At 38.6% G+C, this 16,353-nt stretch overlaps 1 protein-coding gene across 3 annotated transcripts in view; it reads right to left on the bottom strand.

The window, feature by feature from the left end:
• The window catches only part of BCL11B (BCL11 transcription factor B), an 86,389-nt gene extending 70,294 nt beyond the window's left edge, over positions 1 to 16,095 (bottom strand). For 2 of the 3 annotated variants that reach the window (XM_072429102.1, XM_072429103.1), the window contains exons 1-2: positions 15,488 to 16,095; positions 2,922 to 3,290 (exon numbers count right to left, since the gene is read on the bottom strand). In XM_072429102.1, the coding sequence (XP_072285203.1) occupies positions 2,922 to 3,290; positions 15,488 to 15,545 (427 nt within the window). In that variant the 5' untranslated portion in view covers positions 15,546 to 16,095. Of the gene's footprint in view, positions 1 to 2,921; positions 3,291 to 12,097; positions 12,208 to 15,487 lie in introns of those variants that run through there. The other variant, XM_072429104.1, reaches the window with a different exon arrangement.
• Positions 16,096 to 16,353: the final 258 nt, after the last annotated feature.

Genomic DNA, 16,353 nt, shown 5'->3' with positions numbered 1-16,353 from the left:
ACATTTAGAATTAAGCCCCAATTATCCAACACTGGGACCGTTATAGATACATGAAAATTTGAAAGCTGTAATTTGGGGTGATTTTAAATGGTGTAGGTGTCCAACGAACACAAAAGCCATTATTGCTGATCTCATCCGAAAAAATTTCAGTGTGCTGGCTAAATTTCAGTCCGGGGTGCTACAACACTGACTGATCAGGTAGCAAATAAAGGCAGAAATCCAATTATTTTATCACTTTGGAAATATATATTGATATGCGGGACGTTGGTAAAAGTTGTAGAATTAGCACAATGCACCATGGCCAACCTACACATTTTCTTGCTACAGTCGAAAAATGTTGAGTTGATTATTTTAGGAGCCGAAAAGGCGGTGTTACATTTTACACACAATAATTTTTTTAAGAACCAACCTTGCATGCAATATGCAACAGCAACCTGAACACAAGCCTACATTCCCCCATAATGGAAGAGCTGTTTGGTTTGGCTTTTAACATGCTCCCCCTCCTTTCCTTCGTTACACACAGACAGTTGGAATTCTGAAATCCCAACATTCCAAATGCTTCTGTCACTAATAACTTAGCAGGAAACTATTTTAAGTCTTCCTCCTTCGGTCTCATAAACTGTATATGTGTCGGAGTCAGGCTCTGGGGATTGCCGCTCTCTTAGGATACGTGATTTCTTCGACACGGAATGGCAGGTTCGCATTCGAGGAAAATGGAAAAAGGAACTCTCCTTCACACGGGCTTCAGTATAAATAGATTTAGGATTAACTCTAATCCCTAGACTTCTAACATGCAAATCAATGCAACTTCAGGCTCATAAGGTAGTAAAAGTATTTCCCTGCCAGCTAGATGAAAGCTGCAAGTTCACGCGATAGCAGCGCAGATACTGAAGCTTTAATCTGCTGATTAATTACTTGTTCAAATGGTGCTTATTACATGTGATGTAGAAGAGAAGAGGTCAGCAGCCACCAGCTATAATATAGAGATAGAAAGACAAAGGTAAAGCTATAGCCCTTGCTGCACAGGGATCTAAACGGGCAGCTCATTCACCGTTAACATTGGTGATATAATATTCACTTGCCCATTTTTTTATTGCAAACCATCAGTACGCTTTTTGGCCTGTTATTTGACCCAGCCAAAAACACATCACCAAAATTTTTTGTTATTATTCATATATTAAACCACATATTGTCAAACTGCTACTGAATCAGTAACAGCCCAGAAAATTGGCAATGTGCAGGTTCTCTTTAGTATAAGATTAAACAGATTTATTTAGACTTTACGACAAGCCAGCTTTTCAATCTAAAACCCGGCAAGCTACTTTAAAGAATTCATTTTAAGAATTTTTAAAAATTTTTAAGAATTCAAAAGAAAAAGCTTTTTATACAGTGACTCTCATTTCTTCCTACAATGATAAAACAGACGTTTCTGAAAAATAATGCAGTTAAGGCTCATTTGTGCCACCGGCCATGACAATGATATTCTCTCGGTTTTGGAGCTACAGGTGCAAAGGAATTGCATCTGACACTTTGGAATACTTGGACCCCTCTCTTTATGTATTGTATTTCCTTCCCTTGGAGTGATCTAGGGGCCATAGGATGGAACCATAGCTTATGAAGAGGTATCTGACGTACCCGGAAGTGTCGAATGTTGAAGGTTTTGCAGGTGGCTGTAGCTTTGCAGGACACAAGTAACTAAGGCCACCCCCGGAAAAGTAAGTATTTTGTGCAGGAGTTGTTCCTGACAACAGTCAGGCGCCACTTAAAAGTTTTGGACTTTGGCATCCTAACTTCTAGGAATTTTTCCTTCTACTGGTCAGGAAAGGTGATTTTAGATATTCATATTTGCCAACCCATTCTGCCTTATCTCAAACAGAGTTTTTAAATCCACCTACAACTGTGGTAAAGGGCCTACACTCCTGGCTATAAATTGAAGGATCATTCTGGAAGGCTCTGGCACAAAAAGTTGATTGTAAAGCTTACAGAAAATGCACAAAAAGATAGTAATGTGTGGCAGCTAGGTAACTGAATTGGCAAGGGTCATAGATACAGTATGTGCATTTGATTTTGCATTTTAACCATTGGAATGAATGTAGGTTTAGATGACACGATGCTATTAGTTGTTCCTTCACAGACTAGGTCTGTAAATATGGAAGGGAAAAAACATGTAACATTGACCACAAATGGGAAGGGAAGCACTTTATACTTCTCATCTGATCCTAGAAGGAAAAGAGACCCTCGTTTAATAACCAAGCCTAGACTCATATTATCATATTGGCTATTATTTTCAGTTATCAGATTCCTTCAGTTATCTTTTGAGTTTGGTTGAAACACTTGGAACCCTTGAAGTAATATTTTTATTTTTAGCCTGCAATAGAAGATGGTTTATACTCGTCTGTCCCAGGAGTCGGAGTTACAGCTACCCAGAGAATCTTCCTAGCTAGCATTTCCATATGTGTAAAAATTGTGTCCCCCCAGTACATGCTATGGTTTAATCCACCAGCCCCTACGCCTCCATCATAATATTTAATGACGTGGTGCTGGTGGTTTAAACCAAGCACGAAGCAGGGGACCATAAATCTGTGTTGAGTCAAAAGATTCTTTGGGTAGCTGTAGCTCTTCAAAAGAGCAAAGATTCCGGGAACGGGAAAATTTAAATAATAATAATAATGAAATTTTCTATTTCTATTTTTTATATAGGGCAATGGAGTTGCTCTAACTATAATCTGTATCAAAACAACCTTTGCTGGGCATGGTTCTTGAGTGTACAGACTATAACTAGCAAAATGGGGACAGCCTGTCCCATTATGTGCCTCCAACATTATGCTTGGCCTTGAAGTTCTTGAAATGAGTTCCCTGCCCTGATTTTGAACACGATATAACGTCATAGAACACTATAGCAAAAAAAAAGGACCACTTACCTGCAACGTTCTCCTGCTTCGGGCAAATTCCCTTCGTAGGCGTGAGAAGACGGTCTTCCTCATCGGGTGTGACTTGGATACCGATTTCCACTGGCTCTGCCACTTTCCTGAGCTCGGAGCGAGATGAGTGTGGAGGACTACTTTTATCCAAATTCTTTTCATAGCAGCCTCCGCTCGGGACTCCGCACTGCTTCTTTTTGTGCTCTATAAAAACCAAAATGTCTCCCAGCGGGAAATTCATCTGACACTGTCCGCATGTTAACAAGTCGGGGTCGTTGCCGCCACCGGACAGGGTGAGCGTCCCCGGCTCCGGGATGGGTAGGCCGTCGTCCTCATCTGTGATTACCGCTTCGACATGATGCTGGTCGGCTGGAACGAAGGATAGAAAATATAAGAAAAATTTCAGACAAGAAATAAAAGCTTACCTATTATACTTAAAGAACGCCTCCATCTTTCTGATACATTTTGTAGGCAAGGCAGAGAAACAGCCAAATTATTTGAGCAGTTATAACCCCACAAACTCTCAAAGTTTCATTGGGCCCTCTGGCAAACGTTAAAGGTTTGGCCTATCGCCATGATGGTTTGTCTGTTGCTGTTTACAGTTGTCTAAACTTGACAAAATAATTTTTTATACAATTTCAGCATTCCATGAAGTTTTTGGAAATGTCTGGACAGTGGACAGGACGAAGACTGCAGACACATGCACAAGAATAAAAATTAATTAGCTCCCCACAATGGAACCATATTGCATCATCTAGTCTTAGATTGGTGGCATTTTTGCAGAAAATACCTGTTGATCGCACCAGATGTGCTATGTCCTCATCATTTCCTGTGAATTGATCGAAAAACATGTTTTTCCTCTTCCTCTAACCTACTTATCCCCTACCCACCATGTAATGGAGATGCACAGAATACGACATGTTTAAAGTCCAGGTTGGATGACGACCATAGATCGCCCAAAGATACAATGGACTAGCAAGTGAAGCCACCCAAGGACAGGAAATGTGTTATGTATAGGAATATCAGATCATTTTAAGGCAGAACAGAGCAAATGCAGCCAATACTCTGGAATATATAAAATGTTTGCTTTGGGTTTTAGATTTGCTTTATTGTAGGTGACTTTTGTTCTGCCTTTTCCCATCTTAGGGGTACAATAAAATTACAAAAAAGAACTAAATTCATAATTCCAATAATGAAAAAACAACAAAGTATATTACTAAGGCTAAACGTAGCAACTAAGCACAACTTAAATTTTTTCCCTTTATTCCATGTGTATACTGCAAAAAAAATGTGCCTGCCTACTCCGTGTTAAAAGTGCATTTAGTTTTGCAGTGTAAAAATTCCTGACAGGTTCAAAAATAAAATGCTGTGACCACGTTCAACCTCGAGTTTGCAGATAATTGAACCTGTCCACATACAAATCCATTTCAACAGACAACCATTTTTTTTATCCCCCCCATAAAACTCGCCTGAGGACATCTGCGTTAAAGCTATCGATGGCATAAACAAGCAGACGAAAGGCATAGATGTCTCTTAATAGCTGCTGGTTCTGTAACCTACCTCCCCCTCAAAACACCATAGGAGATACAGCATGCCCTTGGCAATACATAACACTTGAGATTCTACCTGTGCCGCTCTCACAAGGATTATTTACTTGTAATGCACCCCCACCCCTTGTAAGTTCTCCATGCTTGAGAATCAAATAGACACAAAAATAAATATCAAGAAAAAAAAAAAACTATATTATTGCATCAGCTATCGATATATCAAGCGCTCCCGGAATAAAAAAATCATCTCCTTCAGACAAAAAAAAATGTTTATCAGGTGTGCGATTACTCAAGGTTGTAATTAACTGCGAGAAAAAAAAGTACGAACTGTAGAAATGCAATTTTTTTTTTTTTCATATCGCACTGACAACTTGATTTCATTATTTGTGGCTACACAAATATTTCACAAATATAATTTCTTTTTTTGTGCGTTTATTTAGATTTAATTTTGCTGCTAATAATAATATACGGGGCTTGGCTTTACCAAAATGATGAAACAAAAATTTATAAATAACCCAGAAGGAATTTTGTTTCTTTATACGCCATCAATGAACAAGGTTTTCATAAAAAAAAAAAGTATGTGAATCTTCTCTGTTCTTAGGGCTCAGGCTTGTGCTGGCCATCGATGGTCAATCATCAAGCCAAAGAACGATGGAGATAAAATTCAGGTATGGACGTTCAACAGAAGGAAGCTATTACAGAAGATTGTGCACGTATAAACTGATTGCAAACCAGGATACCAGTCAACTGCAACACATTCTTAGCTTCGAGGTGCTAGTCGCAAATAAATTCTTAGATTAGGGACCTTTGTAGGCCTTTAATTTACGGCACGCCAAAGTCAAAATGTCACATTTTTATTGAGCGTCTACTAATTGTTTTCCCTTTTGGCTCTACTTTGTCTGATGGTAACTAAATTCTTTCAATTACCGTTTTATTAAAGAACAAGATGAGGGTTTAGCTTCTGTCCCTGTCTAGTATTCCTTCTCGGTGAACTTCCCAAGCAGGACATGTCCACACCTCATAAATACTCCTCACTCAGCAATAACAGCTATTCTATCTGAGAACGTTAACCATTCATGGTGGGGAGCTTCAAACTCAACTTTCTTAGCAAAATATCTATGATTATATCAATCATTTGCAACTGGCTGGTTAAAAAGGTACAACTGTCGTATACGGTGCAAAGGGGGCAATTCCAAATGGCTGATTGAAAAGGTTAAAACTGCCGTATATGGTGCAAAAGGGGCATCTTCAGCTGGCTGGTTGAGAAGATTACCACCATGGTATACGACACAAAGGGGGCAATTCCAACTGGCTTGTTGAAAAGGTGGAAACCATTGTATATGGTGCAAAGACGATAACTCCAATTGGAAGAGGTTAAAACATGAAGCCTTCGAGGCAACTGGATCTGTTTTTTGGAAATTGTGAAACACATTGGAGGCCCTTGAAGTCTTAGAAATGTGCAATTTTATTCTCTTTGGAAATGCCAATTGCCTAAATGTACTAGTAAACCTACAACGATGTGACCCCATTCTCTTACAATATCACAGAAAGATTCCATACATGCCTATATCTTTTTTTTTTATAACCCAGCACAGAAAAAGCTATTTCACCAGTTTACAGTACTCGGAAGATTTCAATTTTCGGGGGGATTTTGCACAACCTCATCGCTGTCTGTGCCACCTAGCCCATTGCTATGCATATTATTTCTCCTGTGCTTGCTGACGGCAAGACACTGAAGCAATGCTTCTCTACTGAATCTCGTGTATATATTTCCGTTCGTACAATTCCCAGATGTATAGATGTTTGATAAGTCAGTGACTCCACCCTCTAGCTTTCCAAGGCTTATTCAAGCTTATAAATCACAGGTTGGTAAGAGTTAAACACGAGATTAGTGATGCAGCAAGAAAATCTAATGTCTCCAATGCAATCAATTAGCTTTAAAAACTTAAAAAAAAGGTAAATTGATGAATGGTGGAATATTGACGATCTAAGGCCATGGGCTTCACTTAAGTGTTTCCCATTTACTTTAGTAATAACATCCTTGAATATCTCCTATCTGACCCAGTCATCTAAATTTGATTATATTTAGGATCTTACTGCAAGTCCATTTCAGCACGACGGTTGCAACGAGTGCCAAGTTTTGTGAAAAACATTGTTTGACTCAATCCATTACGAAGCTACATAGCCAGGCTGTCTATGCAAAGACACAATTACTTCTGCAGGTAGCTGTGCAAAGCATCAGACATGTAGCAGATAAATCTGTAATTTCTGATCAGTTTCCTTTTTCTTTATATTCTCTGCTCCTGAAAATGCCTGCCAACCTTCCTCAAACATGCATGCATTCTATTAATAGGCTCTCAAACATCCTTCATGGATACATTCAGTTTGATATCCCTGTTGTATCATTAGATACTGTTACATAAACCGTACGATGCTCAGGAAATAAAAAAAAAAAATGGCAGTTGAAAAAGATTTTATTCTTCTAACTTTCTCATGCTGCTTTACAACCTGGACACAATCAAGGAAAAAAAATGCTTAAGGAATTCCGTTTTCATTAACTTCAGACCTCAAAAAATGTTCTGCTGGTACAAGAAAATAACAGAACATCGCCATGTTTGGGTATTTTACAACTTTAAAATAATAAAAAAGATATCTGTAACAAATAAAATGCCACATTGGCTTTATATTTAAAGATTTATCGAAGTCCAAAACATACCAATCAGCAACAAATAAAACGCCACATTGGCTTCATATTTAAAGATTTATCGAAATCCAAAGGATACCAATCAGCTTAATCCAGACAGACCAATTTATTTCATTTTAAGCAAAATCTGAGATTCTTGACCATCTGAAAGGCTTGTCACAGATTACAGAGAGCAATATATTGCATGCCACTTAGCCAATTAAGAGGATAAAGTGAAACGTAATAAATCTTAAGTATTAAGTTGTGCTGATTTTTTTTTTTTTTTTGCTGTGCACAATTGTGCTGATTCTATATCATCATTTGTAAATCTCCAATGAGCCAAATAAAATGTTCTCTACTAATAAAAAAAGCAAGATATACAAGTGCCAATAATACATGCAAATTAGAAGCAGAGGAAACAAAACGAAGTAATATCAAAATAAAAAAAAGGAAAATAAAAATTTGTACGGAATTCTGACGTTAGGTTATCATTCTATAGCTGAATAAATATATAAAGTTTAAAGTGTCATATATATAGTTATAGAAAGTTCAGATCAAACTGAGTAAAATTAACTGGATGTACTAAATGAAATGTAAAAGAAGTAAAAACAACTAAATATTTTATTTTGTTTCATTTAGGAACAAAATTTTTTAATACTATTTATTCTTTAGTTTAATTTTTAGAAAGATAATTAAAATATTAAGTATTTTTTTGCATTTCAGTAGCAAGTCGGCCTTTTCTAGAAGGTCCAATGAGCTTGCACACTGGAAAGTGTAAAATGGGCTCAAACCGAGTGCATAAAATATTTTAGGATTAACAAAAAGTGCCCAAAAAAGGAAGAAAAAAACTAAAACTTCTTTATCATGATATAGTTATTTTTTTTTCAATATAGCTATTAAAAATGAAGAAAATCACACAACATTTTGCTTTTGAAGAAGCCAGCAGAGTTTTTCTGCATATTTTAGCTGGTGCTGAGAGCTTATAATTTAGCGTGAATTGGGGAAGCGTGTTAAAAGGCTGTCTCACAGTTTGTGACCAGTGCTACAACACACGGCTTTATTGAAAATATAAATATACTTTATTGAAAAGCATTTATTGAAACTATAAATACACAGAGCCAGCCAATGCAAATTGTGAACAGAGACTTTAGGATTCGGCTTGCATTATGCAAAGAAAAAAAAAAGCAACGTTCTCTCCTTGCCATTTCATCAAATTTCAGATAGGGAAACCAGATTTTCGATTGGAAGTTCACACCGGTCGCTATAAACGGAGCGTGTGACTGGTACAGGGGTCTATATGAGGGTTTACCCACAAAGTGAGCTACAGATGTACAAATGAAGCAACTAAATCATCGTTTTAATCCTTTGGTTGCTGATCAGCCAGCGCCGCACAAAATGGCAGGCGAGTGATGAACGAGGGGATTCACACCTGGATTTTTTTTTTTGGTAATATCATCTTGCGCACGTTAGCGAAAGGCTACAAGTCTGCAGAATTAAATGTGATGAGTTAAATTAGCACATGTAATATAATTCCTTCTCTTCTAAGATTACTCCCCCCTCCTCCTCTCCAAGGAATACGCAAGAGATTCATGTTCTGTCTATAGGGCCTCATTCAAACCTTCACCGAACTACAGAAGTCATCAAAACCCATTTCTGCAACTCTATTTTTTTTAAGTCGGAGGCTTGTTCCACCTGAGGCCAAGACAGTGGTCTTTTTTTTTTTTTTGGCCTGACCTAATTTATGTCACTTTCAGATTAGTATAAAATCCTGCATGGTAATTCCCCCACCTTCATCCAAAAATGAAAATGAGTTTATCCATTGGCTCAGATTACGGAAGCATCAAACTAAAACCTAAAAACATTAGAGCAAGAGACACCCCACCTTAGAAGTATTGGTGCAAAAACAAAAGGTGCTGCAAAAAAGACACCATAGAAAAAAATTGGAGGCAACTTTCGTGCATTGAGAATTCATAAATATCGGACTTTATTTTTGGAAAAATAAAATGAAAATCAGGATAGCAAGTTATCTAAATGGCTAATTTTGCTTATAATCAAAAATAAGTGAACTGGCACAATTTGTGACCCAAAAATCAAAAAACGTCCGGCGACAATATAAAGCGACCGTAGGGCCGTGACATATGGGACGCAGAAAGGTGCAACTATATAGGGTCCAGCCATCAAAGGCAAGTGCGTCTGGAAAGGATTTGCATAAATAAATGTCCTCTTTGTGCCTCAGATGCTGCAGCAGTAAACAGACTTGTGTGTTGATCTCCACATTTTCACAGTAACACTACAGAGGAATCGCAGCCGCTAGCATCAAATCTTGCAGACTCGGAGCTCCCCCTAGTAGTCATTGCTTGTCAGTTTTTTTTTTTAATGCCTTGGGGCACAATTGAAATGTGCAGCTTAAAAATTAAAGAGTCTTGGAAAAGTTTATTTTTTAAAAAAAAACAAGCTGCAAATGCAACAAAAGATGCAAGTAACACAAACAGTCGCCAATTTGGCTCAACACGACTACCCTACAGACCCCTCGCCAATCAAGTCCTGCCATCCACTGTGCCATGATTTGGCCATCATTTGATCAATCTTACTGCATCATTATTACTTAAGGGCACCTCGGCCTCTATTGAATTCATTCATCAACTTTCCAAAGTTATTTTGACACCGTCTAGATCATCTTTGCAAAATATAAGGAAACGATAAACAACAGTAAATAAAGTCGTAAACGCAAACGGAAGTTATTTAGGCAACCGTGGGCTTTTTCAGGCTTCCGCGTGAACTGCGTGTGAATTGGAGTTTCGTATTGAAACCTTGAGAATTAAAAAAAAAAAAAAAGGGTCGCAGAAATTTTAATGTCTGTCAAAAATTTGTTCATAGGTAGATGTCACGTTTCTTCCTGTTTTCAACCACAGGCGTTTTCCTATGGGGCGCTACCTGTCGGCAATGAAAGGGTCGGCGTCTTTATCGATTTCATGATTAGACTATTTTCGCCTTTTGGTTTAATTCACCAAGAAGCTGCTTTTTATACATTTGAAGATATCAGTTTCACTTTGGTGCAAAGTTTATAATTAAAGGCAGAAAAGGAAATATTTGTTGTCTGCTGCAAGAATTTCACACTGCCTCTTGGGAAAAGAATCTCTAATATAGAAAAAAAAACTCAGACTTGTAGCTGATGAAATCGTAAAGCCAGGATTATGTAATTTATACAAACCAGCCAGGGAAGGGAAGCAAGCGAAGTACGATTCCATATTCAATAAAAGAAATGGCAAATTAAAAGATGCTTTTTAATTGCAGCCGGGAGCTAAGACCACAGGTACCACAATCATCCAACTACGGAGTTGTCACCGACCCGTATATAAAAAATAAAAAACACACACCCAAGTCATTTCTCCATAACCTGACATAACGCATATTAAACTCAGTATGAAATCTGCAAAAAAAAAAATTGCATGTCATCCGGCTAATATTAATTGCGGTTCCCTGTTGCATTTTCAGACGCCGTAATCATTTAACGCGCTTAAATTAAAATGTCAAAGTTTGCTAATTATTGGTGCAATAGATAAGAGATAAATCTGAGTGACAGTGACTGGGGAAGGGGGGGGTTTTGCACTTTTTAGGCCTTGTCGGAGATAAAAAAATGCTCTTTCAGCGATTGTATTATCGATATGGCCTAATCGGGGCTCGGTTTCGGTTTCTAAATGCTGATTTTGAACAGCAGAGAAGCTTGTGCATGGAGAGAATTTTTACAAGTGTATATACAACTAGGAGCAAGTTTGCTGGAAGCCTATAAGGTGGCATGTGGACGTCTGATGAGGAAAACGAATTCTCTCAGGCTTCCGATTCCTATATAACACAAACCAGAAGGCTTTTAAACAATAAACAATGCAAAACTGGTTGGACTACTCTCACAGCTACGTCTGCAGGTACTTTCGTGCTAAAACATCTCCCTCGTGCAATCCCTTCCTATATCTTCCTTTTTTTATTCTTTTTAGTTTATTGTTGGCAGGACCAATGCACGACCCCCCTTTTAGGTCTACACGCTGCCTTCAGGTTCCCAGCTAGCTGTCTGGCTTTTGTTGCTGTTTGTTTAGGAGATGTCAACATAATCCGCTGCACAATGCCATCAAAAACTACAGCAATGGTGCAGACGGTATAATCGATAGACCCCCAGCTAAACTTCCCAACGCAGAAGAACCAGAAGACAGCCGAACCTGACTCTTTCATTTTTTGTCTATTTAGATTCACCGCTGTCACCTATTGCACAAAATCTGTTTGTTGAAAGGCGGCAGCATAAATTTTTGACATCACAATGCTTTTTTTTTTTTTTTTCAATTACTCTTGTGCGCAACACCCATTTTTTACATTTGCATAATTTGCTAATCCCTAGGGGGGAACACCCCAAGTCTGGCTTGCTACTGTACTGCCCGCTTCTTACAGATGTGCATTGCTTTATAATAAAGCAACATGCACTGAATTAAGTTAAAGTGCAGCAAGAAAAGAACTGATTTTTGACAGTTATCAGTGCTGCAAAGCAGGCTGGGATTTCTTTTTGCAAGATGTAAAGAAGGGTGAATATTGCTTCTTAAGTTTGGCAGCCAACAAACTCATTCCAAGAAGCTTCAAGAAACTTGATTTTTGAGCAGGCTGTCAGATTCCATGCAAGAAATAATATGGCCATGCACTGATTTCTTAAGACTGATAGCCATGCATCAACTACACCTTACACACTGATAGATGAAGAATATGAAGCAGCTTACAACTGAGGCCATGCATTCAAAAAAATCAGAGAGCCTTCGATTGGCGCAGACAGGGCCGTGGCCATGCAAGGGTTACTCAGGGTGCCAATTCACTTTCATGAATATTCAAATGGCACCATGATGTCATTTTCAAACAGCAATGATCAACCATGCTAAAATCAGGAGAATGTAAACAGCAAATATACTTACCTGATCCACGTCATCTACTGCACCCTTGAGACAGGGGTGCACGGGCATTGCCCCCCAAAAAAATAAAAAAGCCATTGCTTTGAGGATATCATTCATGTATAAAGTCCAAAAATCCCCTGCAAATATCATCTGCACCCTAAACAGATACAAAAAATATGCAAAAACTCCAGCTGCCCATGCAAATATAAATATTGCATGGGAATAATCAAGCATGCTTGTGCCTAAGACAAAAAAATAGACCCAAAGCATCATATCCTCTTCTCACAGTACAGCCTCCATCTCTTTCCTATTCTTTATTTTCAAAAATATAAAAAAAACAAACAAGGTAGAAATGGACACAACAAAGATTATCCTCTTGACAAAAAGGAAAAAACAAAAAAACAAAAACAAAAGAGCCCTTTGTAAATAATTCATCCAAATAATTGCCATTTAAAAATAAAAAGCCTGAGCGATGGAGAGAAGGAAAGCAGCGCAGCAGACTGCTCTTCCCCTGCAAGGCAGGGGAGGAGAGAGACCCTTATATATCCCTATATATATTTATTTATTTAAATTTGTTAAAATCTTCCATAAATATTCTGCCGGCTCCCCTCGCCTGGTTTGGCTCCCAGGACTAACGCAATAAGGGGGTCAACATGCAAAAGGGAAGGGTGGTTGGATAAGCTATTGGACTTTATTTAGGGGCTTCCAGGAGCTGGGGAAAGGGGAACGATGCAGCCGAATGAAGAGCCCAAGCAGGGGGCGGGAAGAGCTGAGTCTGGGTATCTGACCGCCTGCACCATCTAAGCATGTGCATGAGTACCCCTCTGTCCCCATTTACCCCAGGCACACATACAGGGAAAAATAAAGACAAACCCCAAATACTCCTTCACCGAATACTCTAGCTGTCACAATTCTTCCATGGAATTCCTCAATATATAAATATTCATGTTCTCTGCTCCAGCATAGCAGGAACCGATGAAATATCATTTATTCTGCAGTAAAATAATGCTAGTTTGCAAGTTAAGATGGCACGGTAATGCAATCTAGGTGTTGCAAATATATGCATGTATGGAAATCTATATATACCTCATGAATATACATTGATATAAAATATATATGTATCTAAATGGCATCATAAAAAGTTGGGGCTTTTTTGTTTTACTTTGCATCGACAGCACTTGTAAACAATTAGAGCAACCATGATTTCAGGCGTTGATAATGGGCCATACTTGTATATAGCACATTTGAATTTCCTGTAAATGCCAGAATGTGATGAATAACCGTGCACAGTGTTTTGTTGCTGATTCTACCACCATCTGATTGCAAGCTCTGTGGTACCAGAAGCTGCCTTTTAGGACTGCGTTTTGCATACACTGCCGTACCTTTAACACTTATCTGACAACCTATGTTCTATATATATTTACAAGCACACTCCTAGGAATCACTAATACCAGGCAGCTGGTGTAAATCAAGATATTCATTATTTTAACCCTGTTTTTATTAACATGCATTCATGCATTGTGACCCCCTCCTCCTCCCTTCTTAAAAATTGTATATGTTATTAATGATAATGAATTAATGATAATAGAAACATGATTTCTGCTCAGAGATAACAATTTGCAGAATTGCTTTCTTGATTTTGTAGGTATGTAAGTGTGATGGCCTTTGCATTGCAAGCATGTTAGAGAGGGCTTTTTGCACCCCAAGCGTGCATGCCAAATTTTTCAAAACTCAAAGAATACAATTGCAAGTGACAGTTCATTGGTATGATATCAGGTCCTACATGGTCTGCACCCACATGGATCTAGATTAGAGGTCCCAGGCAATGTGGGTACCAAATCCTAGGAGGTATTTGTCCCATCTGAGTGTGCGATGTCTACCTCCCTTTCCTAATAAATTGATCAAGCAACCTCCTCCTTTCACTCTCCCCCCTTTTCCCTCCCTAGACTCTCCTGCCAGTTTGGTCGCATTTCCATTTTACAACCACTCACTTGTAATACTGTTATAAACATATGTTTGCCATTAGCTCTCCTCTGTCTGTCCTGTCCAGGTTCTACCTCCCCACCATCCCCTTGCCCCTCCAACTTTTTTTTTTTTCCCAAAACTGAACATATTCACATCCAGAATCTCAGGCTGCCTAATGCATCCCTGCCATGGAATACGATTGAAGGATTTGCAAATAAAATAAGAAACTGCATTGCCTTGGACTGACGCACCAAGACACCTGGCCATTGCCAACAAGATACCAAACAAGGTCAGGGCATGCAAGTATATTTTCTGAAACAAAATTCATTTAATCAGATCTGCAGGTCAGGTTTAACTTTTTTTTACTTAATTAAATGCAGACAGACTGGGTGTCATGCTACAAGCAAGGGGAGTTCAAATGAATGGGGGCATTTCAGGCATAGCTGCTAACATTACAAAAAAATAGCAATGACCCCAATCTTGTCCTTGATATTTGTAATATAGAAATCAATGTCCTAATGCAACCCCAACCCCATAATTTTGTTGTAATATAGAAAGCAATGTCTTATGCAACCCCAATCTTGTCCTAATAGACCCCACAATCTAATATTCAGATGTAATATAGAAATCAATGTCCTATGTAACCCCAATCTTGTCCTAATAGACCCCAGATAATCTGATATTTAGATTTTTGTAATATAGAAAGCAATGTCCTAATGCAACCCCAACTCCATAATCTTATTGTAATAGAGAAAGCAATGTCTTATGCAACCCCAATCTTGTAGTATAGAAATCAATGTCCCAATGCAACCACAATCTTGTCCTAATAGACCCCACAATCTAATATTCAGATGTAATATAGAAATCAATGTCCTATGTAACCCCAATCTTGTCCTGATAGACCCCATAATCTGATATTATAGAGAAAGCAATGTTTCATGCAACCCCAATTTTGTCCTAATAGACCCCATAAGTTTATTGTAATAGAGAAATCAATGTCCTAATGCAAACCCAATCTTGTCCTAATAAACCTCACAATCTGATATTTAGATTTTTCTAATATGAAATCAATGTCCTAATGCAATTTATTAAAGACCAAAGGCTGTCCTTATATTGCCCTAGGCAGTTCTATCTTTGCATGTTTTCTATGCAAAAGGACAAATGTATCACATTCAGTGATTGTAACAATTAAAGTATGAAAGATTCCACCCTGAACTTTTCAATCCAGTGCTAAAATAAACTAGAAATCACAGCTGGCAACTAATAAAAGTGTAAAAGTACTGCTGTCAAATAAAAAAAAAAAAAAAAAGCAGCACATGTGTTCAGCAACTTTTTCTCACTTTTGATTTTCCCCCCTCTCTCCAAAAAACTTTTGCTGCAGCTTAGTTCTTCTAACACCCCCATTACAGACACAGAGCCCCCCAAGAGATCGGTGCAAAGACTTACGTGCGATAATCTCCCTTTGTAACAAGTGTTGTGGGTTCCCTTGCTTGCGACGGGACATTGCCTTGGCATTTACAGTGGCATCGCCCGGAGATCTGCACACTGCTCCTTCCTTTCCCACCTTCCTCCTACTCGGCTCTCTTCTTCTTCCTCCTCCTTCTTCAAAAGGCAAAAAAAAGCAAAAAGCAATAAAAAAAAATAATAATAAATGAAAAAAAAAGGAGAGACCCGGTGCCCTCTTTGCTCAGCACTTCGTCTCCAATTTGCGCAACTTAAGAACTGGCCACTCCACTTAAGTCCACGGTGCCCATCAAGGCAATGATAATAATAATAATAAAAAAAATATAGAATAATGATAATAAAATGCAAAATAAAAAATGCCCAAAAAAAAAAATAAAATGCCCAAAAATCTAGAGAGGGGAGCTGACCCTTTTGCTGGTTGCCAAAGAGTGTCTTCTGCTTGCAGTGAAGCCTGGCACTGCCCTGCTCATTCACTGCCCAGCACTTTGCACTGCTCCACTTGGCTGGCACTGAGGGGGGGGAGGAAGGAGGACTATTTAATGGTGAAGATGGCGGAGTCTTGGTTCTCTGGGAGCTCTCTGTCTCTCTATGGCTGGGTCTGCCTCTGTACAATGGGATAAAATTCAAGTTCAAGTACGGACGTGACGTTTAATCTGCACCAGAGACAAAAAGACCGAGAGACTAGGAGCACTGGGGGCGACTAGTGGTGGCTTTTTAACATTGTACCCTGGAATACAAGACATGCCTCTCAGCTCCTTTGTACATCTCTCCTGCTCCTGCAGCCTTCACATGCAAAGGGGACAGGTTTGGAGAGGAGAGTCCCTATGCACTTCTGTCTTTTGCACTTG

Source organism: Pyxicephalus adspersus, chromosome 12 (genome assembly GCF_032062135.1).
Source record: "Pyxicephalus adspersus chromosome 12, UCB_Pads_2.0, whole genome shotgun sequence".
NCBI lineage: Eukaryota > Metazoa > Chordata > Amphibia > Anura > Pyxicephalidae > Pyxicephalus > Pyxicephalus adspersus.
The sequence above is the reverse complement of the archived record's forward strand: the minus strand, read 5'-3'. Positions and strand labels throughout refer to the sequence as shown.